Source organism: Capra hircus, chromosome 25 (genome assembly GCF_001704415.2).
Source record: "Capra hircus breed San Clemente chromosome 25, ASM170441v1, whole genome shotgun sequence".
Classification (NCBI taxonomy): Eukaryota; Metazoa; Chordata; class Mammalia; order Artiodactyla; family Bovidae; genus Capra; species Capra hircus.
This window is the reverse complement of record NC_030832.1, coordinates 37,102,073-37,125,177: the sequence shown is the minus strand read 5'-3', so window position 1 is coordinate 37,125,177 and position 23,105 is coordinate 37,102,073. Positions and strand designations below refer to the sequence as shown.

General features: G+C 56.6%; 4 protein-coding genes across 4 annotated transcripts; 1 reads left to right on the top strand and 3 right to left on the bottom strand.

Annotated features, from left to right (window-relative positions):
- LAMTOR4 (late endosomal/lysosomal adaptor, MAPK and MTOR activator 4) lies at nucleotides 478–3,789 on the top strand. Its single transcript, XM_005697832.3, has 4 exons — nucleotides 478–583; nucleotides 1,076–1,156; nucleotides 2,993–3,110; nucleotides 3,460–3,789. The coding sequence occupies exons 1-4, from the start codon at nucleotides 581–583 to the stop codon at nucleotides 3,555–3,557; spliced, it is 300 nt and encodes a 99-aa protein (XP_005697889.2). The 5' UTR covers nucleotides 478–580; the 3' UTR covers nucleotides 3,558–3,789.
- Nucleotides 4,006–8,539, bottom strand: C25H7orf43 (chromosome 25 C7orf43 homolog). The gene is made up of 11 exons (XM_018040651.1): nucleotides 7,782–8,539; nucleotides 7,475–7,570; nucleotides 7,252–7,381; nucleotides 6,999–7,085; nucleotides 6,725–6,845; nucleotides 6,473–6,620; nucleotides 6,244–6,326; nucleotides 5,977–6,140; nucleotides 5,305–5,459; nucleotides 4,905–5,098; nucleotides 4,006–4,792 (listed from the first exon to the last, which is right to left on the bottom strand). The coding sequence occupies exons 1-11, from the start codon at nucleotides 8,190–8,192 to the stop codon at nucleotides 4,639–4,641; spliced, it is 1,743 nt and encodes a 580-aa protein (XP_017896140.1). The 5' UTR covers nucleotides 8,193–8,539; the 3' UTR covers nucleotides 4,006–4,638.
- GAL3ST4 (galactose-3-O-sulfotransferase 4) lies at nucleotides 8,605–14,366 on the bottom strand. The gene is made up of 4 exons (XM_005697831.3): nucleotides 14,249–14,366; nucleotides 12,764–13,076; nucleotides 12,286–12,589; nucleotides 8,605–10,055 (listed from the first exon to the last, which is right to left on the bottom strand). Exons 2-4 carry the CDS (start codon nucleotides 12,886–12,888, stop codon nucleotides 9,033–9,035), a joined length of 1,452 nt encoding a protein of 483 aa, XP_005697888.2. The 5' UTR covers nucleotides 12,889–13,076; nucleotides 14,249–14,366; the 3' UTR covers nucleotides 8,605–9,032.
- Nucleotides 14,418–21,344, bottom strand: GPC2 (glypican 2). The gene is made up of 10 exons (XM_018040652.1): nucleotides 21,084–21,344; nucleotides 20,272–20,430; nucleotides 19,632–19,954; nucleotides 18,744–18,824; nucleotides 17,848–18,010; nucleotides 17,466–17,596; nucleotides 17,094–17,243; nucleotides 16,822–16,961; nucleotides 16,553–16,725; nucleotides 14,418–15,785 (listed from the first exon to the last, which is right to left on the bottom strand). Exons 1-10 carry the CDS (start codon nucleotides 21,247–21,249, stop codon nucleotides 15,538–15,540), a joined length of 1,734 nt encoding a protein of 577 aa, XP_017896141.1. The 5' UTR covers nucleotides 21,250–21,344; the 3' UTR covers nucleotides 14,418–15,537.

Here is a 23,105-nt window from a genome sequence, read left to right as displayed (position 1 = left end):
TCGCTCAGTCGTGTCCGACCCTTAGCGCCCCATGGACTAGGGAGGTATAATGCTCTATCACACAGTTTCTTACAGAATCCCGGGACGAAAAATCGCTTTGGAACAAATTCCTGTCAGAGAGCTGCCTGAAGTAGGCACAAGAGTAGCATCTGAATAGCTCTTTATCTACGTCTCTTGGCTCGGTCAGGATTCCACTTGCGAGCCGCCTAGCCTTGTTGGAGTCTGCCCCCCGCCGCCCCCGTGTGCGCAGGCGCAAACTCTCAGCCCGGCCTCCCTCCGGCCCCGCCTCCAGGCCCGCCCCCCGCCGACACGCCTCCCTCCTTCGCGCTCTGGGGCTAAGGGGAAGGGAGATGAATGTTCAAGAGGATGTGCGGCCAATGCGCGAGCGTCTCGGAAGCGGCGCTCCGCACTGGCAGAGTAAGTCTGATGACGTAGCCACTCTCCAATCGGCATCCTGGGGGCGGGACTAAAGTCGGGCAGGGCAGGGCCGGAGGAGGAGACCGCTGGGTGGAAGCACGTGACCGCGGTCTGGAGCCGGAACTAGGTCTAGCTACAAGCTCCCCCAGCACCTAGAGCTGCGATGGTAAGTGAGGACGCATGCGCGGAGTTACGCGCCGCGCAGGGGCTTCATTACCCCTGTCCCCCAATCTCTTTGGTTGCGGGGTCCTGAGCGTGCCCTCCGGCCTCACCTCCTATTCCCCCCGGGACTGGAAGGAAATGGAGAAGGGAGGGGTGGTGACGTAGAAGGCCAAGGAGAAGTCGCTGGGAGGGTGTGTAGAAGCTGGGGACTAGTCTGAGGGGGAGGCGCAGGCCACAGGTGGGTTTGGGGAGGGGGCCCTTGGGGTAGCAAAGGTGACGTGTGGAAAGCTGGTGGCGCCCGGGCGGAGGAGAGGACTGACGGAGGCTCAGGAGCATCAGTGTTGAAGGCCGTGTAGAGGGAAGAGGGTCTGGAAGGGCCCTGGCTGGGTAAAGAGGCCTGGAGCGGGGGCAGGGGGCACTGTCAAGAGAGGCACTCTGGTTGCCCGAGGGCCATCCTGTCGGCCTGCTGCTCACTAATTGCATCTTTACCCACCAGACTTCGGCACTGACTCAGGGGCTGGAGCGAATCCCCGACCAGCTTGGCTACCTGGTGCTGAGTGAAGGCGCGGTGCTGGCGGTGCGTTCTGGAAACGGGAGGGGGGTGCTCCAAGTACACATGACTCTAGGATGCCTTCTAATGTTGCCCTGTTTGGCCCGATTGGTCTCTGTTCTTGGTCTTTCCCTGGTATCACGCCTGGCATGTAGGAATTAAATCAATTAATCAATCTCTGGACTCTCAGTCTTGTAACTATCGTGAGGTAAAAGAGGTTTACTGACTTTACCAAAGTCAAGCAACTTACAGGTTTGTTGATAACTGACAATCCCCAAGTTACTCTTGAGTATGTCTTTATTTGGTGTTTATTGAAGAGGCTTGGTATTTTGTTCTGTAGTACAATACAGTGTCAGCTCTAGAAGTTTTCAATCTAGCTAGAGAGACAAGGCTTAAGGCTAAAAGTTCAAAGTAGTGCATGTGGTTAACGCAGCTGAAGGAGTCCAGAAAGTGAAGGATTCAGCCCTTCTTATTATAACTTGTGTTTTGGCAAGGAACCTTCCTTGAATGAGGTAAGAATTCATCTGGGCTTAAAAGATGGATGGATGACAGGAAAGAAAGAATATTCAGGGTTGGGAGGTGGACATTTTGCAGGAGTGTAACACCAGCCTATCTGAATTGGTGATGGGGTTATGTTGAAAAGATTTGGAAACATTTGGGGGAAGAAGAGGATATGGTGAGGAAAGGTCCGATTGTGAAGGACTTTCAAGGCTAGGTTAACACATTTGGATTAATCTTGAAGGGTTTTTGAACAGAAACAAGCTGATGAAGTGATTGAGTAGCATTGTTCTGTTAGGCGTAAAGGTAAGCCAGAAGGGGCGGGATTCAAAAGCGGGGATGCTGTTGCCAAAATGTAGGTATGAAACCTCTGGCTGCAATGAGGAGAAGCAAGGAGAGAAGGGGTTTTTAAAGGAAGAATTGGTTTGTCTTTGTAATGACTAGAATTCAGTAATAAAGGGGATGCTTTTCTATCCTGTAAGACTTTGACCTCAAGCCTAGAATGATAGTGCCTTAACCAGCAGGGACTTAAGAAAGGAAGTTGACTGGAGAGGGGGAGAGATAGGGGGGATTTTGATAGTGCAGCTTTAAACACTAAGTTTGATATAGAAAAATAGGGTAAACTCCAGGAGTTAGTGATGGACAGGGAGGCCTGGCATGCTGCGGTCCATGGGGTTGCAAAGAGTCAGACACAACTGAGCAACTGAACTGAATAGCCGTTAAATAGATAATGCCAGGAGCTAGTCTGAGCACCTTGCCCCCGTACTCTTGTGAAACTCACAAGCACGTAAGATAGGTACTGATGTCCCCAGTTTACAGATGAGGAAACAGGTATAGAATCCAGCAGGAGGGCCACCTTGAGGAGGTAAGAAGTTGAGATCATTACCAGAAAAGAGGAAGCCCAGGCCACTGTGACATCATTATTCAAGGGCCAGGTAGTCCGAAGGGGTTCAGAGAGAAAAGGGATGTTTATGTTTCAGGTTCTTCAGACAGGGTGACAAATGAGAAATGGGAAAAGATGGAGCCTGGGACTCTAGCTGTGGTGGGTGGGCACTGATCTGTGAGAATGTGATTTTTTTCAAATAAGTGGAGACAGGGAGAGAAATGAAGATTCAGGGATTGGGGAAACAGGGTCAGTAATGGACAGAAATGGATGAGAGTTCCTACTTCCTCAGGGAAGCCCAGTATTTTGGAACAAGATGGCATCAAGAGGGGCAACAATGTCATAGGGAAGTTTTAAGTTTTTCCAAAACTAGGGGTAATGTTGCAGTATTGGAAAGTGGAGACAGACAGGTTACACAGAAGTGTTCTTGGAATTGCCTCCCAGTCTGTCCCTGATTCCTGCCCCCCTCCTTCTGTGTGCAGTCATCCGGGGATCTGGAGAATGACGAGCAGGCTGCCAGCGCCATCTCTGAGCTCGTCAGCACGGCCTGCGGTTTCCGGCTGCACCAAGGCACGAGTGTACCCTTCAAGCGTCTGTCGGGTGAGCCCCAGCCTCTGGTAGTGGGGAAGGGGGGTGGGGTGCTGCTCCCCAAGGCCACTCTTCTCAGGGAAAGACACCTGTCCCCTACCAACTGCCCACCATCTCCTCTGGAATCCCTGTCTTCCCCGTGGTATTTACCCCTGTATCAGAACTATGAGAAAAGCAAGAGAAGGGAGGGGATTTAATGGAGACCTCCCATCTTCTAATCTCTGAGCTTTAAACTGTTGAATTCCTTTGGCTTTGGATCCTAGCCAGTTTGTGTGCGACCCCCACTGAGACCCCCACAACCCACTAACTCTCTTGCTCCCTTCCCTCTCCTGGGCCGGGGGAAGGTGCGTCTCCCCTCCAGTGGTCTTTGGAGAACACACGCTGCTTGTGACCGTGTCGGGACAGAGGGTGTTTGTGGTGAAGAGGCAGAACCGAGGCCGGGAGCCCATTGACGTGTGAGCCTGCCTGAGGGCGAGGGGCAGAGGAGGAACCTCTGTGCTGAGAAAGATGGGAACCTCCACGGCCTCTCTCTTGGTGCCACTAGAACTAAAGCTGTCTGCTCACCTGCTTCCTTACCCTGACCTGGAAGGGCAGAGGCTCAGGGACTTTGTACTCTGTTAAGGACAGTGAAGGTGAGGGGACCTCCCTTCTTCTCACCCTGCCTAATAAACATAAGTATGATGTTCCTGGACCTGGGGATGTGTTGTGTGTATTGGGGGAGGAGAGTCATACCCCATGTGTCTTTCAGCTTCCAGGCCCTCAGCCCAGAGGTGTGGGGTGGACAGATAAAACTGGAAATCAGAAGAAAAAAAACAGGTAGGAAGGGAGCTATTTGGTGTACAGGCTGGAGGGAATCTTTCTGAGCCCTTAGGTCTCTGCCGCTGCCACCAACACACAAGTAACAGTCTTTTTCTCCCTCCTGAACAGGCATTTAATAGTCTTATTTCAGTTGGAAGCAATAGTTGGAGAATAAGTTACAGGGACAGACAGACCAAAAAAAAATACAAAACCCAAATCAAAAATCCCACACAACTTAAAGTGCTTCAGGCTGCAGACGTAAACATGAGGACGAGGGGAGGCCACCTAGCTCTCTCCCCTGACCTGAGACAGGAGGGTCATGTCATTGTTGGGTCCCTTTACCATCACCACCCTCTGATCTCAGCCCTGCGGGTGGGAGGGAGGGAGGGAATGTCAGAGGCAGGGAAGACAACATTAAGAGGAACAAGGAAAACACTTTGTAAACTTAGAACCAGGGTGCAAGGCGGGGGGCAGGGGAGCTCCTGGAGCCCCTGCCCTGGCCAAGGGGTGGGGCCAGCCCCCCCAGGAAGTCCGGGAAATACTGTCGGCTTCACGCTGCAGCCATCCCCGGCCATTTCACAGCTTCTTCCCTCGTCCCTCATCAGTAGACACAGACAGGCGGCCCTGTGAGGGGCCCCCTCACCCTTGGTGGGAGGCTCCCCGGGGAGGCACAGCCTGCAGGGAGCACCCGCGCTGGGGGCTGTCCATTTCCGGGAGTGTGAGAGGGAGGCGGCCGGATGGTTTACTTGACCGGCTCCACCACCAGGACCTTGCACTCGCGTTTGGCAATCTTGTCCAGAGAGAGCACAGCCTTGTCCGGGGGCAGGTAGAGGGGGCGGCCGACAGGGGAGGCCACAGGGGGAGTGATGGCCCGGCGCTCCATCACACTGCCCGACCTGGAGGAAAGTGGAGGCTGTGGGCTCTGGCCGGACCCCAGGGTCCCGTCCTCTCCCTTCCCGATCCTGGCCTCTACCAAGCCCACGGGGTCCTCCCCATGCAGTTCCATACCTCATGAGGTGGCTGCGGGAGGGCTGTTGGTGGGAGAAGGACTGAGAGCGGCCCAGGCTGGCCTGGTGCCTTTCCACCAAGTCTCGGACAGCAGGGCTGCTGGGGCTGCTCTTGCGAGAGAGGGGTCGGGCCTCGGGTGGCGGGTGGGACACACTGGCAGTGAACTGCAGCTTCAGTTTCATGTGCTGGCTCAGCTGGGGTGGGGAGACAGATCAGCCGGCCAGCTCGGCTGCCAGGCCGACCCCCTTTCAGGTCATCTTCCCTACTTGACAGGCCGAAGTCGGATCTAAAGCCCACCTTCCCTCCACCCGGCTTTGTAGCACCCACCCACTTATGCTTCAGCATAGAAGCCAGCGGCCCTGACCCCTCCCACCCCAACACTAGGCCTCACCCAGCCCACCTCGAAGAGCCCAGTCCGCAGAGCCTGGAAGGCCACACTGAAGGTGAGCGCGCTGCCCTTCCGGGAGAAGCCGAGGTTGTTGAGGGGTGTGTGGCAGACGATGGAGTCCAGGGCTGCCTGCATGGCCCGGCGCTCCTCCTCACACAGCTGCTTTCCTGAGGGGCAGAAACAGGGCCAGGAAACAGCTCTGTGCAGCCTTTCTCAGTCTGCAGAGGGCTTTCATGAGCACAGTCTTGCTTGATGCTCAGAGCCACTCTGTGGAGTAAACTGAGTATATGCTATTGTTTGCTAAACTTTATCAACAACAGTAATAGTTACTGTGTACTGAGATCTATTCTAACCACTTCACACATACTAACTTACTAAATTGCTGTAACAGCGCCATGAAGTAGTATTTCCTCCATTTTAGAAATGAGAAATCTGAGGTCAGAGAGGTTAAGTAACCTACTAAAGGTCACACAGCTAAGAAATGGGAGATATTCAAGTCAAACAGGGAACCCAGCATCAGTGTCAGTGCCCTTAAAATCTCTGCCCATGGCCTCTCTAAACTCTCCATTATGACACCGTGGAGACCATCCAGGTACACAGCTGAAGCAGCCTGGCACAAGTCACCTGCCTCCATGACATCTTCCTTTGCCCTCCCCTCCTTGGGCAAGCCTGGCAGCTACCTACCAGCCTGGGCGTGCTCTGGGGTCCACACGAGCCTTACAGCAAGGAAGTCTTGGAGATTGTTGAGCAGCGTATAGGTAACAGTGAAACGCTCATAGGTCCGAACAGGGGACTCACAAGAAGCAGTCATCACAAAGCACGGGCGGTCCAGGCGGATGCTGGGCAGGCTAGAAGCCGTGAGAGAGAGGGAAGCAGGATGTGTGTGTTTCGAAACAGAGATGAACAGGATGGTGTCCAGCAGGGAGCTTGGGGGGTGTCCCACAAACTCACCGGTAGTGGGTATAGATGCTCTGGGTGAAGGGCAACTTCGGTGTGGACCACTGAACCACAGCAATCAGAGGAACCTCTAGGCCCTGTTGGAGGGACAAGCAGAAACATCACCTGTATGTGATGACCTGAAGGAGAGGTTCCCTCTCCCGTTAGTCAACTCCCTGGCCTCTCTCTTCCCATTGCATTTTCTCAGCCTTTCTCCTTAAACACACCAGTCCCTTGTACTCACCTCCTTGGCCCCTGGAGGGGGCTGCTCGCCCGCTCTGAGCTGAAACAGGAAGTTATGTTCCTCCAGGGCACTAAGTGGGCAGGGGAAGCAGCCAGAGGTACCAGGGAGCCGGCAGAAGGAGCCCATGGAGACTTCCCCAGATTGGTGACTAGTTGAGAAGAAAGGGACCAGAGCTGGAACTTTCCCTGCCAGAGCCCTGGGCCCTGCGACCATGCCCAGCACTCTGCGGCCCCGCCCCTCCCAGGACCTCACCAGACATTGTCCACCAGCAGCACAGAGCCGTCGGGCATGACAGGTAGATAACTGGCATTGAAGTTTGGGAGAATGCGGATATCCCAGACAGAAATTTCCTCCTGGGAGGAGCTGTTCAGCACTGTGGGAGGTAACGAGCTCAGCTAAGAGAATCTGAACTCCTCAGACCACACCAATTCCCCCCCTAAAATGGATCTATCCCCACCATATTGTCCAGGGCCACCCAGCCGGTGCCCTTGCTGCCACCCAAGACGGGAGCCTCTAGTCTGCTCACCCTTGAGCACCGTCAAGTGTTTTCCAGCCACAGTGAACTGGCGGCACTTCAGAACCGGAGGGGGCAGCAGAGTCAGCAGGGTGCTCACTGCAGGAGAGGGCGGAGGCTCCAGATGACGGACTGGGCACACCTCACCTCCAACCCACGGGTCCAGTCTTCCTCTCCTCGGATCGGGCACTTGCTGGTGTCACCCCCTCCACCGTCCCCACAAAATCCAGACACTAGCAGGTCCTGTCTGCATTCTCCTCCCCACCTTGGGCCTTGAAAGCGCTCTGCTCGCCCCTGAAGGTCTCCCCAGGAGATCGGGTCTGCAGCAAGCGCAGGTAGCCTTGATCTCTGACCTCTGGTGCCTCAACCTCCCGCTTCCACACGGTCACTACAATCTAAGCACAGGGAACACGGGACCACAGTCAAGAGAAACAGCCTTAGAAAGGGCGTCTCAATTAAGACAGAGCTCCACCCCGTGCCAGCCTTACCTTGGCTTTAGGTGTCCCTGGGGGCAGTCTATCCAGTGAAACGGTGAGTGGGAAGATGACCTCATCTGTGGACACAATTGGTTCCTCCACAGGCAGCTGGGTTGCCAGAGGGGTTGAAGGTCAGGAGAGTCAAGGCCGCCCGCCGCGCCCGCGTCCCCTTTAAGATCTACGGTACGTCGTTCTCGCCCTCCCCTCTCCTCATCCGTCATAGGCCTCCAGCTTCCCGCTAGCGTCCCTCTCCCCTCCGGTCTTGGGAGCCCAGCAAACCGCCCCTCCGCCCTGTGTCGTGGCGCTCTGGGCTCCTCACCGTGGTCGCTCCCCCTGAGGTAGCAGGGCCCGGGCCGTGGGTGAGGAGGGGGCTGCAGCCTCGAAACAACCCCCCACCGCCAGGGTCCCCGCCCCCCGGGGGCTCGGGATCCTGGTCGCCCGAGCCACCGCCCCCGGGCGCCCCGCCTCCGGCGCTGACCGAAGCCAGGGCGGCCAGGGCGGTCGCCAGTTCCACCCAGGCCCCTCGGGAGCCCAAGCCTGGGCCGCCCCCGACGCCGGACCCCGCACCGCCCCGGCAGCGCAGCACCAGCAGGAAGCGAACCGTCTCCCCTAGGTAGAGGTGGTTGCGCCGGGGCAGCGCCCGGTACCGGCCCGGGTCCCCCGCCAGCTCCGCGCGCGGCGGCAGCGGCACGGCCGGGAAGTACATCGAGTAGTCGCACTGGGACTCCATGGGCGGCGCGGGCCGGGGGGCGAGGTGGGCCGGGGATGGCGCAGGGCGGAGGGGCCGCTAGGGTGGTTCCGGGAGCCCCAAGTCCCGACTGGTGCTGCGCGCGGCCGGCCCGGCCCGGCAGACCAGCTGGGGCCAGGAACCGGGGCAACGAACCCGGAACCGAGACCCCACGGGGCCGGAACCGGGGTGCGGGACCGAATGACTGGTGAGAAACCGGAAGCGGAAGGGAAGGGGCGTGGCTTCGGAGGCGCCGGAATTTGTAGGTGACTGGACTTTGGAGAAGAGAGGAGGGTGCGGCAGGGGTTAGGCTGCTGCAGAAGGCTAGGGTTCTTGGACTACGGAAAGAACCCCCGACAACCCCGTTTCTCCCAGGAAGATGCTCCATCCCCTTCCCTTGCCGCTCTAGAGCAGGTCGAAGTTTCAAATTATTTATTCATTGAACATTTCATTCATAGTGAAATGAGCATAGCCCAGTAAAAAGTGTTTCATAGAGAGGTGGACGTATTATTCCAATCCCTTGTGTCCCAGGCTTTCTCGGTCGTACTCCATGGTTAGCTCCTCCAGAAGGCCTTGGAGTGCGGCTCCAAGTGCGACTTGGACCTTCAGGGATGGGGGTGGGAAAGGGGAAGGGGCAAAAATGGGAGGGAGCCTGCATCTCGGTCTGGGATTCCTTGGCACGGGCTGGAGGATGTAGGACCCATATTCTTGCAAAGTTCCACTGGTCCTCTGGGGAGCAGACATGCTTTCTGAGGGAAGCCGAAAGGGCATCTGGCTTCCTCACACTCATCACTGGCGCCCTATGGCTTAGCTGCTCTTCAGCCTAAGACAGTGGTTTGATGCCTAGGGGGAGGGTCGCCTTGAAGTCTTGAGGGGCAGAGAGACTGTTGGGGGGAACTGCTTGGCATCTAGCTTATCCTTGTACTGCAGCTCGGGGGTAGCCAGGCGCTCACACTCCTCCTGGTCTTGGAGGCTCAGCCCACTTCGGAGCACATAACCCAAAACCTTACCCGACCCAAACTGGAAAGGGCGGAATCGCCGGTCAGTGATGTACTTGGGGTCTAAAGCCTCACCCCCCAACAGACAGTGTTTAGCCAGGGCCTCTCGGCGAGCCCGGAGCTCCGCCACAGCACTGTCCAGCCGGCTCTTGCCATACTGCTTTATCCGGGCCCACAGGCTTCGGTTGAAGTGAACATAGAGAGCCCAGTCCAGGTTGTTCCAGGCTCGTGCCCGGGCAGTCAGCTGCCTGTCCTCAGTGGTCAGTCCACCATCGTCAGTGGTGCTTCTGCCCTGCCCACCTCCAGCCTGGGCGTTGTGCATAAAGCCCACCACATCATCTAGACCCCAGCACAGCGCATCTGCCAGCAGGACCAGTGACTCATCAAAGTACTCGGCCACCAAGACCAGGTCAAAGACAGAGTCCAGCCAGGCCAGATTCCACTGGATGAAGGATGAAGACCCCAAATCTAAAGAGGCAGGGCTGGACATCTGGCTGTGACCATCAGCAACAGTGGGAACAGGATGGAAGAGAGCATTGGGATCCAGGGTGTGGGCCGGAGGGCCAGCACCAGAAGGCAACTGGGGAGGGTTGGGGTCTCTGGAGACACGCGGATTCCCTCTCTTGGTCCTCATCTCTGGGGGGAAGGGGAGGCCAAAGTCAAACCATAGCAAGTTGCGTGCATAGTGGTCCCCCCGGGCCCCGGGTCTGTAGAAGGCTCGAGGATTGGCCAAGAAGGCAGCCAAGGATGGTGCTTTGCGGAAGGCTGATGATGTGGATTTATAGTAGGAGAAGGCAGAACGGGCCAGAGCCGCTGGGTCTCGGACAATGGAAAAGAAGAAGCTGTCAGAAGGCATGACCTGAAGTACCTGGGGAGGAGAGGAAATGGGCATAGAGAGAGTGAACTAGGGAGGAGGAAGCTAAGAGCAAACCCAGTGTCCACTGACCCCCCGGCCTCTTCCAGCCTCCTCCTGACAGCTCTGCTGGGAACCCCCAGCTTCCTTCATTAGCTGCACAGATCTTGGTAAGGTACTTGACATCTCCGAGACTCCATTTACGTATCTGCAAAATGGGGACAATCATACCTTCCTTCCCAGGTGATTATGGAGGTTACATGAGATAAGGATAGGAAGGAACCCAGAATATGGGGAGCTCCTGGAGAACATTAATTTCCTCAGGCCTTTCTGTCTGCTTTGGTTGGTAACACTTCTAGGAATCACGCCTTGTGTTCACTTCTCCAACAAAAACCTATAACATGTCCACCCTGGGATTCTTGGTCACACCTCCAAGAAAGGAACTGGCTTCAGGCCTCCTCAGGAGGATCACTGGCAGCAAGTAGATAGCAACCATAATTCTATCTCAGGTACAAGCGTCAGGTGGGCAGGCCCAGCCCAGAATGGCTGAAGGTCAGGGCACTTGTGAGGCTCCTTGGCATCTTGGAAAGCAAGAGACACCCCTGAAATGGGCACTGGGGAGCCATGGCTAATCAATAAGGAGCTGTTCTGAGTCTTGGGACGTAAGATCCCACTTCTTGGCAAGAAGGAAGGTGGGCATTGGGCTGAGCCACTCCCTAGTGTGGTCCAGCAGGCAGATCCACACCAGAATCCAGGTCTGGGACTCCCTGAAGGATTTCCGCCTCTGAATGTGACTGTGGTCATTGATCGTGACTCCCTGACAAGTCCTCCAGTCTGTTCTATGGATGTGGGCATGCCTGAAGGACAAGCCTGTGAACTGTGTGTCTTTGAAGGCGTAGGGGAAGAGTGCAGAGAACAGTCTGTGGCATCAGAGGGACCTGGAATAAAATTCCAATTCAGCCATTTACCAACTGGTGTAACTTTGGGCAGGTTATTGTACTTCTCAGAGCCTTTATTCCTCCATCAATAAATCTGGGTTAATACTCACTCTGAAGAATGTGGAAGTGCAGGGAACATGGGAGGCAGGCAGTAAATGGTGGTGATAGTCATCCTAAACTCCAGAGACGCCTGCCTCAGTGATTGCTGTCCTCGCTTTACCCTCAGCAGTGCCCCTCGCTGCCCGTTAGATCAGTTCACGCTCCTGCTGCTTTCTTCAGCTCCAGCTCCAACAGGACTATCTTTGCAGCCACCGCTGAAGTACTATCACACACATACACACACACCCCACTGCTACTGGGTCTTTGAGATGTTTTGCTCTGAGAACACCCGATAGTTCCCTTACTACAAAGTCACGTCCATCCTTCCCTGTAAAACCCACCTCTTGAGAAAACCCCACCTCTTTTGATGAATATTCTCGCCACAGTTCCAAAAAACAAATACACGTTCGTGCACACACATACAACAGAAGGCACTTTGGAGCAGCTGGACCTGGGTTCAAATGCTAGTCTGCAGCTTTCTGTTAACAGAGGCCAGGCCCTTAGCCTTTCTGAGAGTGAATCTCCTCATCTGTGTTGTGGGGACGCTTATGCCTTCCTGGCAGGGTGACGGTAAGATGACTACCCAGCACTCAAGACGTGTTCAGTGAAAGTTCGCTCTTTCCCTGTGTGTTTTCATTTGCCCACTGATTTTCCTCCTCCGAGAGCTCTCAGGTTCCTGTGTGTGTGTGCAGATGACACATGAGTGTGTGCACTCATCTCCCCGTTTAGAACTGAGGCTGGGGGCAGGGAAGGGAGACCGGGACTGGGCTAGAGTTTGGCATATAGCTGATCCTCAGAATCTGGCAGACATGGTGAAGGGAGTGAGAGGAAGATGGCTCTGAAGGCAGTGACTGTGCAGGGACCCTGGTGGGGACAGTGGGAGAGGCCAGGAAGGGCCAGGGGCACCTGGAGGGAGGGTTGGAGTGGGGTGAGAGTTGGCAGGGCACTGATGCCAGCAGGCTAAATGGATCAAGGAAAGGGACTCTAGTAAATTCTAGATGAGAGAAGGCAGAACTTCAGGTGCCAGAAAATTCTGAGGAAGGGACAGCTGAAGAGAACAGGACTGCCACCTTTGCGGCCCCCCCAGCCCAACTTTTGGGTAAGGAGATACCCGGGGAGCAGGCGTGGGGTCCCCTCCCCTGGTGGTCTTGGCTACAGGGCCGAGCTCATTTCTCCCCGGTCCCTCCCACCTCCTCAACACTCCTCACCTCTTTCAGGTTGAACCTCATGTGATGACAGAGGATGTGGAAAGGGGGCTGGGTGCCTCCACTCTGAGGCCGGTAGCCTTTGACCCGAGAGGCCTGGAAAAGTCTTGGGTAGCCGAACTGGTAGCGGGCGGGGAGGGCGAAGCGCAGCCCATGTCGGTCCCCATAGCGGTGAAGCAGACTCAGCACAGAGCTGCTCCCGGATTTATGTGTCTTCAGGAACACAAGGCGCTGCCGCGGTGGGCAGGACGGAACAGCCGGTCCCGGGGATGAGGCCCAGAAATGTCGGAGCTGCAGCCCGGGTAGCCTGGGGAGAGATGGGAGGGGAAGCGTCCTGTCCCTCACCAGCAGGTGGATGGGTGTCTCGTGGAGCCAGGAAGGCATGGCGTGTTCTCTGAGTCCCCAAGAGTCACAGCCTCAGGTGGGACAGACAAGAGCACGTGGGGCATCTGGGGGCCGTTGGGACAAGATGGGAACTCACCTCCTCTGGAAGGGACCCCCCCAGAGCTGGAGGGCAAATCCGATGGTCATGAAGACTCCCAGAGCCACCCCTAGGCTCCGGGGCCCCCAGAGGCGCATGGTCCTGGTGGGAGACAGAACGCCCATGTGGCACAGGGAAAGGTGACACTAGAGAGGGACAGGGCAAGGGCCAGGCACAGAGGCAGAGACAGCTGGAGACCGCCGTGCAGCCGCGGAAGGCGCTCGTTCGAGTTCGGGGGTTCATTCCCCAGGCCTGCTCGCAGCCCCGGTTGAGTCTGCCCCCTGAGTTAGCAGATTTTTGCCTCCGTCAGCGTCTAGAAGGGAAATGAGGGGGAAGGAGGGGAATCTAAGGAGCGGGTAAGAGCCTTCGCTCATGCTGCTGGGCAGCCGCGACCTCATTGCAGGCAGGGGGGCAGGAGGGGAGCCGTCTCTACACCCAGAGCTTCCAGGTGCCCCATGACTGCGGCTCTGCTGTCAGCTGCAGCTCCCTCCAACCTCCAAGGACAGTTTCGCCCCAAGCCCCAGGGATTTGGAAGTGAAAGGGAGGCAGATCAGACCAGTCCACTCGTACCAGGGAGATGGACATCTCCAGGCCCCGGGCCGCCTCCTCTGCCTCTCCGACTGTGACAGGTCTGGACGTGGCGGCCCCCTCTGAGGCTGAGAGGGGAAGCCTTAAGGAGGGCCTGAAGGGGCACACGGCTTAGAAACCCGGGGAAGTGAGACCGCAGGAAGAACTTTGTAAGGAGTAAGAGTCGACTGGCTCATTTAAGCTCAGGCATCCTTTCCCTCCCTCGGCGGCGCCGCGGGCAGACCCCAGTGTGTGAGAGCGACCTGGGGGGTGTAGGGTTGCTTAGGAAGCCCAGATCGCAGCCATAACCACCCCCCCAAAAAACACACCCCCGTTCCCACTTTCCAATACCAGCAGGGCACCCAGAGGGGATTGAGAGGGTGGGGCTGGGGAGAGAAACTTTGACACAAAGATAACAAGACAAAAAAAGCGGACGCTGAGCTTTGAATTCCTTCTCAGGCCCCAGCTTCCCAATCACTTGGGAGTCCGGACCTGCCCCTTCATTCCAATCCACAGCCACGGGCCACAGCCCGCTTTCCAACAAGCCCTGACAGCCCCCCTTCCAGGATGAGCCCAAAGCGACCCCAGGCAGAGAACCCACACTTGCTACCTAGAGACCCGCCCCCTCTGGCATCACCCTCCCCCCGGCTTCCTCCCCCAGCCCAGCCCCAGGGTCCAGCCCCGTACTGCACCCCCTCCCAAGTTTAGATTTCTTGTCTTCCTTCCATCCATCTCTGTCTCCTCCCACTGCCTCCAATTCCAGCCCTTGGACCCCTCCAGCTTTGGGGATTTGCTCAGTCTGTTGCCAGCCCTGGGTTGGCTCCCTCTGGGGTTCTCTGTGAAACCCCTCACGACCCCTCCCATCAATTCTAGAGTCCTTTCACTGATCTAGGCCTCAGCTTCGCTTGCCCGACTCACCAGGCCACCTGAGGAGCAGCTGGGAAATCCGGGTCTGGCCCTCCTGCCCGCCCCAGCCACCGCCCGGTTCCTCGCTCAGCTCTACTTTCTCCATAAACTTTCTCGGCGCCCAGGCTCCTCCCCCTCCCTCCCTTTGTCCCGCCAGTCCGTGCAGCTGATTCGGTTTTGACCGAATTCGGCGTCTCTGGGTCTCTGCTTCCCCAGGTCTTTCCTTCTTTTTCAGGGCACCCAGCCTGCTCTTAGGAGACACTCTACCCTCCTTTTGCAATTGTACTTTTTCTTTCAGCTTTCTGCAGAACAGAAGACTCATTCAGGCGACTGAAAGAAAAAAAGACGGTAACAGAGTCGAAAGCAGACTTTATCAAAGATATGACAAGGTAGCCAGAGAAAACTTCACAGAGAAGAAGGAGGTGGGGGCCGAGGGGGCCCACCCACCCTGAAGGCAGAGAGCGGTAGTATGGTGATATTAACGATGCCTTGGGTCCAAAAGAGTTTTGCTAGTCTCCAGAATTCTCCCCATTTTGCAGATAGGTATTCAGACCCAGAGGGTGGACAGCTTGCCCAAATTCAATCCCAGGGGACAGGTTCCAAGATAAGGAGGCAGAAAATGAACTGCTGGTCACAGAGACTCTGGGGCTAAAGGTACAGAAAGTCACACACCGGGTCCAACAAACTAGCCATTTATTGACAGAATAAACACTGAGTTCGACACTGACACATGAAATGGGGATGCTTGTGAAGGATGTGGGTGGCAGAGACCATGAGATGTGGGTCTTTGTTTTTTGATATTTTAGTTTAAGAAAGTGATACTGAAAAACTCAAAAGAATCCAGGCCCATAGATCCTGACATCCTATTCCCCTGCCCTGCACCCCATAAGCGCCCAGCTTTGTCTATTTCTGAGTTTCTGAGACCGGGTGCCCCACCCATTCCACTTTCAACTTCTTTCAAACCCCACCCCTCCCAACTGCAACTCAAAAACTCCTCCCTTTTTCCCTGTTGGGGCTCACCACCAACCTAACCACGGAGGCTGGGTTGGAGAGACCATACCTCCTTCCTAAATAAATACCCCCAGTCCTTCCTCCCCAGATAGCAAATGAAAAAATAAATATTGTGAACACCCACCCCCAACCCACCAATGGAAATCTCCTGGATTTGGGGCCCCAGCCATTCACCCAAAACGTCCCTCTCTATCCTCTCTGCAGCCGCCTTCGACTCCTCTCCCAACCCAGCTGATGGGGGAGAGGGGAAGGGCCATGAACCCTCCCGATGCCAGGGCACCCTTCCCCTGTTATCGAGGTCCAAGCAGGGCTAGGGCTAAGAGGAAGAGAATGAGGAGGGGTTGTGTGTGAAAACCAACAGACGTCCCTCCAGTCCTGGTTCGGTCCTGGCTGTGGCGGATAATGACACCTCCTCCTTTGCCCCCAGCACCTTCCCTTCGAGGAGGGCGCGGAGCTCGCGCTGGGGGGGCCACAGCTGCTGCGCCAGCCATCCAGTCATCTGCATAGTGCTGTCCCTCTCCAGAGCCGCTAGCGTCCTCTGGAGGGAGAGCGAGGATTGGAAACAGACAGGGATGGTGAAGAGAAGTAGCGTGAGAAGGTGCAAGAAACAGCCACAGGCAAGGCGGAAAAGACAAAAACAGTGAAAGGTTGGGGCAGGGGCAGGCAGGGTGAGAGGAGGGAGAAAGTGAGTGACAGGAAGGCGAAGAGAGAGATCAGACAGACATGGAAATAAGGCAACGAGACACAGGAAGAGACGAGACAGAGACAAACAAGAGCAACAGATGGGGAGAGAGGATAAACAGGCAAAGACAGAGAAAACAGACACAGAAGCAGCGAGCAGACGGGAAGAGGAGTGGGGGAGGAGAGACAAAGAGAGACGGTGGGAGTGAAGGGAAAAAAATGTATGTCAGTGCCTTGCATCTCTGGCAAATTCTACTTTGGGGAGCCAGCCCTGTGGCACCCGCATCCCACTTCCCCGCCTCCCTGGATTGCCGTCTCTTCCCACAGCCCACCCTCGGGAGCTGCCCACCCTCGGGAGCTTCCCACCCCTCCCTCTGTAAGAATGCTTTGGTGTCTCCCCCAAGGGACCGTGAACTCAAGCGTAGAGATCTTCTCCTTGGTCTTCCACTCCCTACCTTTGAGGTAAGCGCTCAATACCAGCGTGTGAACTGCGTGAGTGAGTGAATGAATGGTAACTGAGACGCGAGGGGAGGGACTACAGACGCAGGGGGCGGGGCTGCGGGTTGGCCTGGGTCCAATGAAAGCGCGGCGGAGCGAGGTCCTCCGGGCGTCCGCGGGTCTCACCCCAGTCTTCCAGCTCCAGGTCGCGTCCCAGGGCGGCCGCTTTCATCCTGGTCGTGGTAGCTCGAAGCTGCAGCCGCCGCCTCCGCGTCTGGAGGTCGGGGCTTGAGGCTTCTGCATCCAGCTCTGGGTTGTCGAGCTTCCCGGCCTGGAAGCCGACCACGGGCGACAAGTACCTGCGAGCAGAGCAGCCCCGGAGGTTCCCGCTCCACCCCGGGCCCGGAGTCAGCCTCGCCCGCCCGCGCGCCCGCAGCCCACCGCCCGGCTCTCACCGGCCCGGTCCAGCTCCGGTCCAGCAAGGCGCCGCCTCCTGCGAGAGGTCCGCCGCCACGCGGGGGTCCCCGCACACAGTCTGGGGCAGCCCGGCCCAGATGCCTCTCACCCGGCCCAGACGCTCGCGGAGCTCCCACACCTGGACGTAAAGAGAGCCGGCCAGGCGGAGATGGAGCGCGCGCCCCTGTCCCCCGCGCTTGCGCCCCTGTCCCCCGCACTTGCGCCCCTGTCCCCCGCGCTTGCGCCCCTGCCGTGGCCGCCCGCCACTCACCAGCCGGGGCAGGCTGGCGCCTGCAGCCGTCGTCGGCCGCTCCTCCTCTGCCGCCGCCGCGGACCAGAAGCGACCCACCTCCTCCCTTGGGGCTGGGGCACGGCGGGCGCGAGCCCGCGCTGGCTGGGGGCTCCCGCATTCCTGGAATACCTTCGGCACCCGGAAGAGACCCCACACACAGTCATCCCGCGGTAAAACCCACACCCCAACACGCCAGGCGTCCTTGACACCCCAGTGTATCCAGAGACCCTACAGTGTCTCCCTAACACCCCACATGTCCTCCCACCCCAGGGCCTCCCCGCCATGCTTCTCCCTCCTGTCCTCCCACCAGCTCCCAGTCTGACACTCCCACTCTTCCTGTGGCCCCTGTACCTGGGCTGACACCCCTACACTGTTCTCCTGCAAATGCATCAAGCCTTCTGAGATCTTCACCCCGATGGACTGGGCTGCCAGCTCAAAAGAAAAGGGGCCTTGGATCTTGTCGGCTAGGAACAGGAGACCATCTTGAAAGAGGGTAAGCCAGAGAAAGGGTTAAATGACGGGCTATCCAGGGAGATACTCACTGAAGTGGGATGTTGCCACAAATCCTGACCCAGGCCTTGGAGGGGAGCAGTGGATCTTAGATTGGGGGGAGGACTGACATGAGAAGAGCCCCCCTCATCCTCTCCACTCAACACTGCTGAACACTCCCTCCCCAGTCCACCCTGCCCACCCCACACAGACAGCCATCTCAGGCTTTCCTGAATCCCCTCACCCAGATAGGGCCCCCAGTCAGGATCCAGTCCTTGGCTGCCGATACAGCCATAGGCCACGTTGAGGCAGAAGCCCCGGCAGGGTGGCAGCGAGGGGACCCCCCGGCAAAGGGGGCAGCCTGTCAGACGCATCACAGCCCGCTTGCAGCCTTCGGACAGCGGCATCTGGGAGCAGAGAGCAGGGCTGTGTCATCCACAAACACTTGGCTGCCCTCAGCCAAGCCTGGTGCTGGGCACAGAGAGAAATCAAATACCCCATCCTGCCTTTCCCAGGCTATAAGTGTGGAGCTGGATGTGAATCTTTAGGGTTGATGACCCCACGCAGCAGCAGGAGTGACCCCAGGACTGAGCCAGACCTGAGGAGGGAGGCTCCTAGGGGCCGGGCTGCACATCCTGCTTCTTGGGAGAGATGGACCAGAGGGGCAGTGAGGGGCCTGAGAAAAGGTTCAAGGACAAGAGTGAGCCCATCATGGTTGAGAGGAGAATGAGGATGCAGGAAGTAAGGCTGGGAGGCCAAGGAGAGAATGGGCAGTCGAGAGAGGGCCTTGAAGGCCAAGCCAGGAATCTGGCCTCTAGGAAGGAGCCACTGAGGGGCCCTGGAGAAAACCAGGGGGGCCAGTGGGCCAATCTCAGAGAGGCTATGGAGATAAGCAGGTCCCAAAAGGCTAGCAGAGGGTAAGAGTCATCAGAGGGCAGAAGAGGGTCAGAGGTGGGAAGAGTCATGGGTCATCATGCAAGAAAGACTCCAGTCTTCCTGATTTACCCAGGATGCCAAGGCTTCATGGCTGATAAGGGAAGGCCAGGCCTCTCCTGTCAGCTGGCACCTGACTCTTCTTCATGGGGCCTCTCCCACTTCTCTCCCTCCCTGGGCCCCACCCATACTCAAGGCCCTTCTAACCTTAAGTGTTTCGCTGACCACATTTCTTCCAGTCTCCAGGCCTTGGACAAAGGCCCGGGCCGCCACCAGGGCCCGGGTTATCTGGAGGAAGGGAAAGGTGAGAAAAACCACCGGACTGTTGAGGGTCAGTCAACACTGAGGCCAAGAGACTGCACCAAAGGGATGAGCAGTGGGGGCAAGGTTTGTAGGTTATCTTTGGGTGGTTAGGAATGTCAGGTGGTTCCAGGAGGCATGTTCAAGAATATCAAAGAATTCAGAGTCTGGCAGGACCAAGGGGAACTGGGCTTGGGAAGAGGTGGAAGGGATTACATTTTACAGGACTTGGAGATAGAGGGACTTATATTGGAACAATGCTGAATCTGAAGCCAGGAGACCTGGGTGTGAAACCTAGCTCCACCCCTTACTGGCTGTGAGACCTTAACCTCTTCAAGGTTCAGTTTTCTCATCGGTAAAATAGGAATGTGAACATCTACTTCATAGAGTTATGACAATTAAATGAGACACTATAAATGAAAATCCTTAAATAGTGTTGAACCAGCGTTCAATACACTCACAACTCACATTCACACTACACAGCTGAACCAGAGGAAGTCAAGATATTGGGAATACGGATGAGTTATCAGAAAGGGGTGGGGCAGGGAGTAAAAGCAGATGAGTGGGTGAACCACTAGTATGAAACTAAGACACAGAATTGGAGGGTGGGGCTCCAGTCAAAGGAAACCAAGGAGAACTGGGTCAGGCAGAGGTGACTGGGGCTCAAGATAGGGATCATCAGGTCAGGGGTGACTGGGGCATAAAAAGGGGGTCACTGAGTTGGAGGTGAGTGGTACACAGTTCAGAGGTCACTAGGTCAAAGGTGGCTGAAGCTCAGGCCTTGGGGCCCCTCACCTGCAGGCGGAGGCGGCGGGGTGAGTCCCCAAAAGGCTTCAGAGAGTCATCAGCAGAAGAGGCCAGGCGTGTGAGGCAGAACAGGTAGTCGGGGGAGAAGATGTACTGTGGGTGCAGCAGGGGGAACATTTTCTCCAGGAGCTGAGCCCAGAAATCCACCAACGCATCATCTAACCCCTCACCGGACCTCTCATAGTAGTCCCGTAGCCGAGAGAACAGACCACTGAACAAGGGGGTGTGCTGGGCATACAGGCGGCCGAAGGAGCGGTGGGAGAGCGTGGACAGGGAGTGCTCGGCTGAGGAGAGCATCTCCCGGAAAACCTCTGTGGCAAGTGCAGAGAAAGAGATGCGAGGTGGGGTGAAGCCAGGATTGGATGGAAAAGTGAAAAGGCAGAGGCAAGAAGAAATGGGCATGGGGAGAAAAAGGAAAGACAAGTGAGTTAGAAATTAAACAACCCTTAGAGGTCTGGGCAGACGGGGGGTGGGACAGTACCCTGTGAGAGCGTAGGGTGGGGATGTAGGGGCTAAACCGGGGCTGGAGTGCCTTTGGGTTGAGTCAGGAGTAGGTACAGGAAGCTTGTGGGGGTCATGAGCTCAGAGAGAAGGTATGAAGCCAGGTTTGGGGGCGCCAGTTCCTCACCATCAAATTTTCTGTGTCGGGCAGCCAGTGTGTGAACCAAGAAGGAACCATTCTCCTCCACCAGGCCTCGGAAGGTGGCCTCAGTTTCCCAGGTCAGCCTCTGCTCTATTTCACTGGAACAGCAAGTGTACTCCTGGGGACAAATCCGGAGGTGTTCACCTGGACACAAGACATGAAGGAATGGTGGGAAGTGATGTGAAATTCCTTCCTTCTCCTGCCCATCTCCGGGGGCCATCCTTTCTCTTCCAGCTGTCTGGTTTCTTTTCTATTGTCTGCCACCTCATTCCTACCTGGTCCTACCCCCTCCTTATTGTCCCCTCACCCATCCCAAGTTCACTGCCTTTAGGCATGGGATCAAATAGGAGTGGGCCAATTTAGTGATCAGAGGGTCCTCAGGTAGCCTGCCTAACATCACACACCCCAGGCCTCAAAGGACATACAGATGGTTTCAATGGGAAGAATGGGGTTTGGAGGGGTGGGGTTACCTGGTAAGAAAGCAAGCATTATCATACAAGGGACTCATGGAAATAGCGAGGGAAACAAATTAGGCGGTGAAGAAAAAAACACAGAGGGGTTGCTAATTATTAGAAAGGGATTCCTGGGGTGAGGGTGGAGTAAGAGAGCTGTTATGTGAAGGGGAGTGTTATTGTGATCCTGGTAAGTTCCGGAGGAGAAGAGACATTATTACCGTGAGAGGAAAAGATTACTATAACGGCCACTCTGAAAGGGAAGAGAGTTATTGTGAGATGGGGAGAACCGGCCCCCGCCCCCTCCCTCGCCCCCAATTCTCTAGTCTCCCTCTTTCTCCTCACCTGAGATCAGGGCGGGAGGGAGTACGCTTAAGCTATATCCCCGGGCCCCCAGAATCTGCCGGGTCTCAGTGCAACTCCGGGTGACCTTTGCCTCGATACCGGGTCCAGGACCAGGACCGGGACAGAGGGGCAACAGCAGAAGCAGAAGAGAGCGCAGCGCGTACATAGCTGCTGCTGCCACCTTGGGACCGCAAAGCGGGTCGTAAGGAGGAAAGAAGAGCCGCCCGAATTCAGAAAGCCGGTTCTCTGCTACAGGACCGTCCCGCCGGCCAGAGAAAGAGCGCGACCTCTGAAAAGTGGACCGGGAGCACGATCGCTGGACCAAGGCGGCATCTGCCGAGACAATGGGAGCCGGGAGCCGGACAGGAGGCGGGGCCCGGGGCGGGGCCCCGCCAATAATGGTAAGGAGCCGAGTTTAGGGGCGGGGTCAAGGAGAAATTAAGCCAATGTACTGGGGAAGCTCGGCCGCGGGGCGGGACTCGGCAGGACTAGGAGGTTAGGGGAGGGGTGTGGTCTTCCTCTGAGGCGTGGCTATCTACATCGAAAGGCGGGGCCTGGGTGGAACCCAGCCTATGGTAGTTGAGAAGCCAGACTAAAAGAGTTACTACTAGGGCAGTGTGAAGCCCAGCCAATGGAGGGGGAATTTGGGGGCTGGGCTGGGGTGGAGCCAGGAGGAGCCGAGTTAAAGCAGGTGGCCAGCGCGCGGGAGCCCACGTGATACGGCTGCAAGCTTGAGAGCTCGTGGCTGCACGAGGCTGCTGGAGTGGCGCGGCTAGAACGTGGTGAGCACGAGCTCGCACACGCTCAAGTCTCGCGACAACTTGCAACCCTAGGACGAGCCGTTGGGCTAGCGCCTGCGCACGACACGCCTCGCGCCTTCCCGCGTTTTTCTGGATTCGTCTGCCACCCAGAGGGACGGGGGCGTGACCACAGAGACCTGAGAGACCGGAGACGGTGACTTTTCCTCAAAGCTGCTCGGCCAGAAGTCGCTGTCCCGGGCTGTCACAGTGAGGCTCCCCTTTCACCCAGGCGTTCTCCGTCCCCCGCACTGAAGCCCTGAAAGAAGACCCTCCCTCCCCCATGGCTTCTTCCACAGAGGCCAGAAATCCCAGCTCCGGAAGACAGATAATCACTCTTTTGAGCGGTTAGACGGCTCTGTAACCCAAATAAACTAAACCAGGGTGGGGTACAGAGCCTCTTCTGGAGAAGTGAAGAACGCGAGCTTTCCGTGACTCCTTCAGCATTTCCGGCCAGGTTTTGATGGCGCCTCCAGCCCCAAATCGTTAAGCGCGTCCCAGTCTGGTCCTTGTCTGGGGGAGGTTCTTACCTTGCAGAAATGGAAGTTTATGTGCCTTTGTACGGGGGTGGGGGGTTATTTTCTTATTTTTCTTGTCTTTTGTTTGCCCCGTGGGAGCTGGTTCCGTTTTACAGGCTCCTCTGAATCGTGGGGAGAGAAGGGTGTGTTTTAAACTACCCTGGTGTGTGCCTTGCTCGAGGCTTGGGGAGCATCTTCAAACCCAAGGATGGCGGTGGCGTCTTGAACTCCCTGATGCCTTGGGTCAGGAAGCTCTCGGTCGTTTTTTAGGCTTTTTTTTTTTTTTAACGTGTTGTGCCAATCTCTGCTGTACAGCAAAGTGACTCAGTTATACACAGACATGCATTTTATTTTTGCCGTGGATTATTTTTGAAGTCTTTAAAAAATAATTCGTTATTTATTTTTGGCTGGGCCTTCGTTTCTGCCAAGGCTTTTCTCTCGTTGTCGCGAGCAGGCGCTACTTTATAGTTGCCGTACCAGGGCTTCTCATTGCGGTGGCTTTTGTTGGGGAGCACAGGCCCTAGGCCAAGTGGGCTTTAGTAGTTGCGGCTCCTGGGATCTAGAGCACAGGTTCCGTAGTTGTGGCGCATGGGCTTCGCTGCCCGACAGCATGTGGGGTCTTCTGGACCAGGGATGGAACCCATGCCACCTGCACTGGCTGGCGGATTCTTTACCACGGAGCCACCAGGGAAGCCCCATTTTTAAAG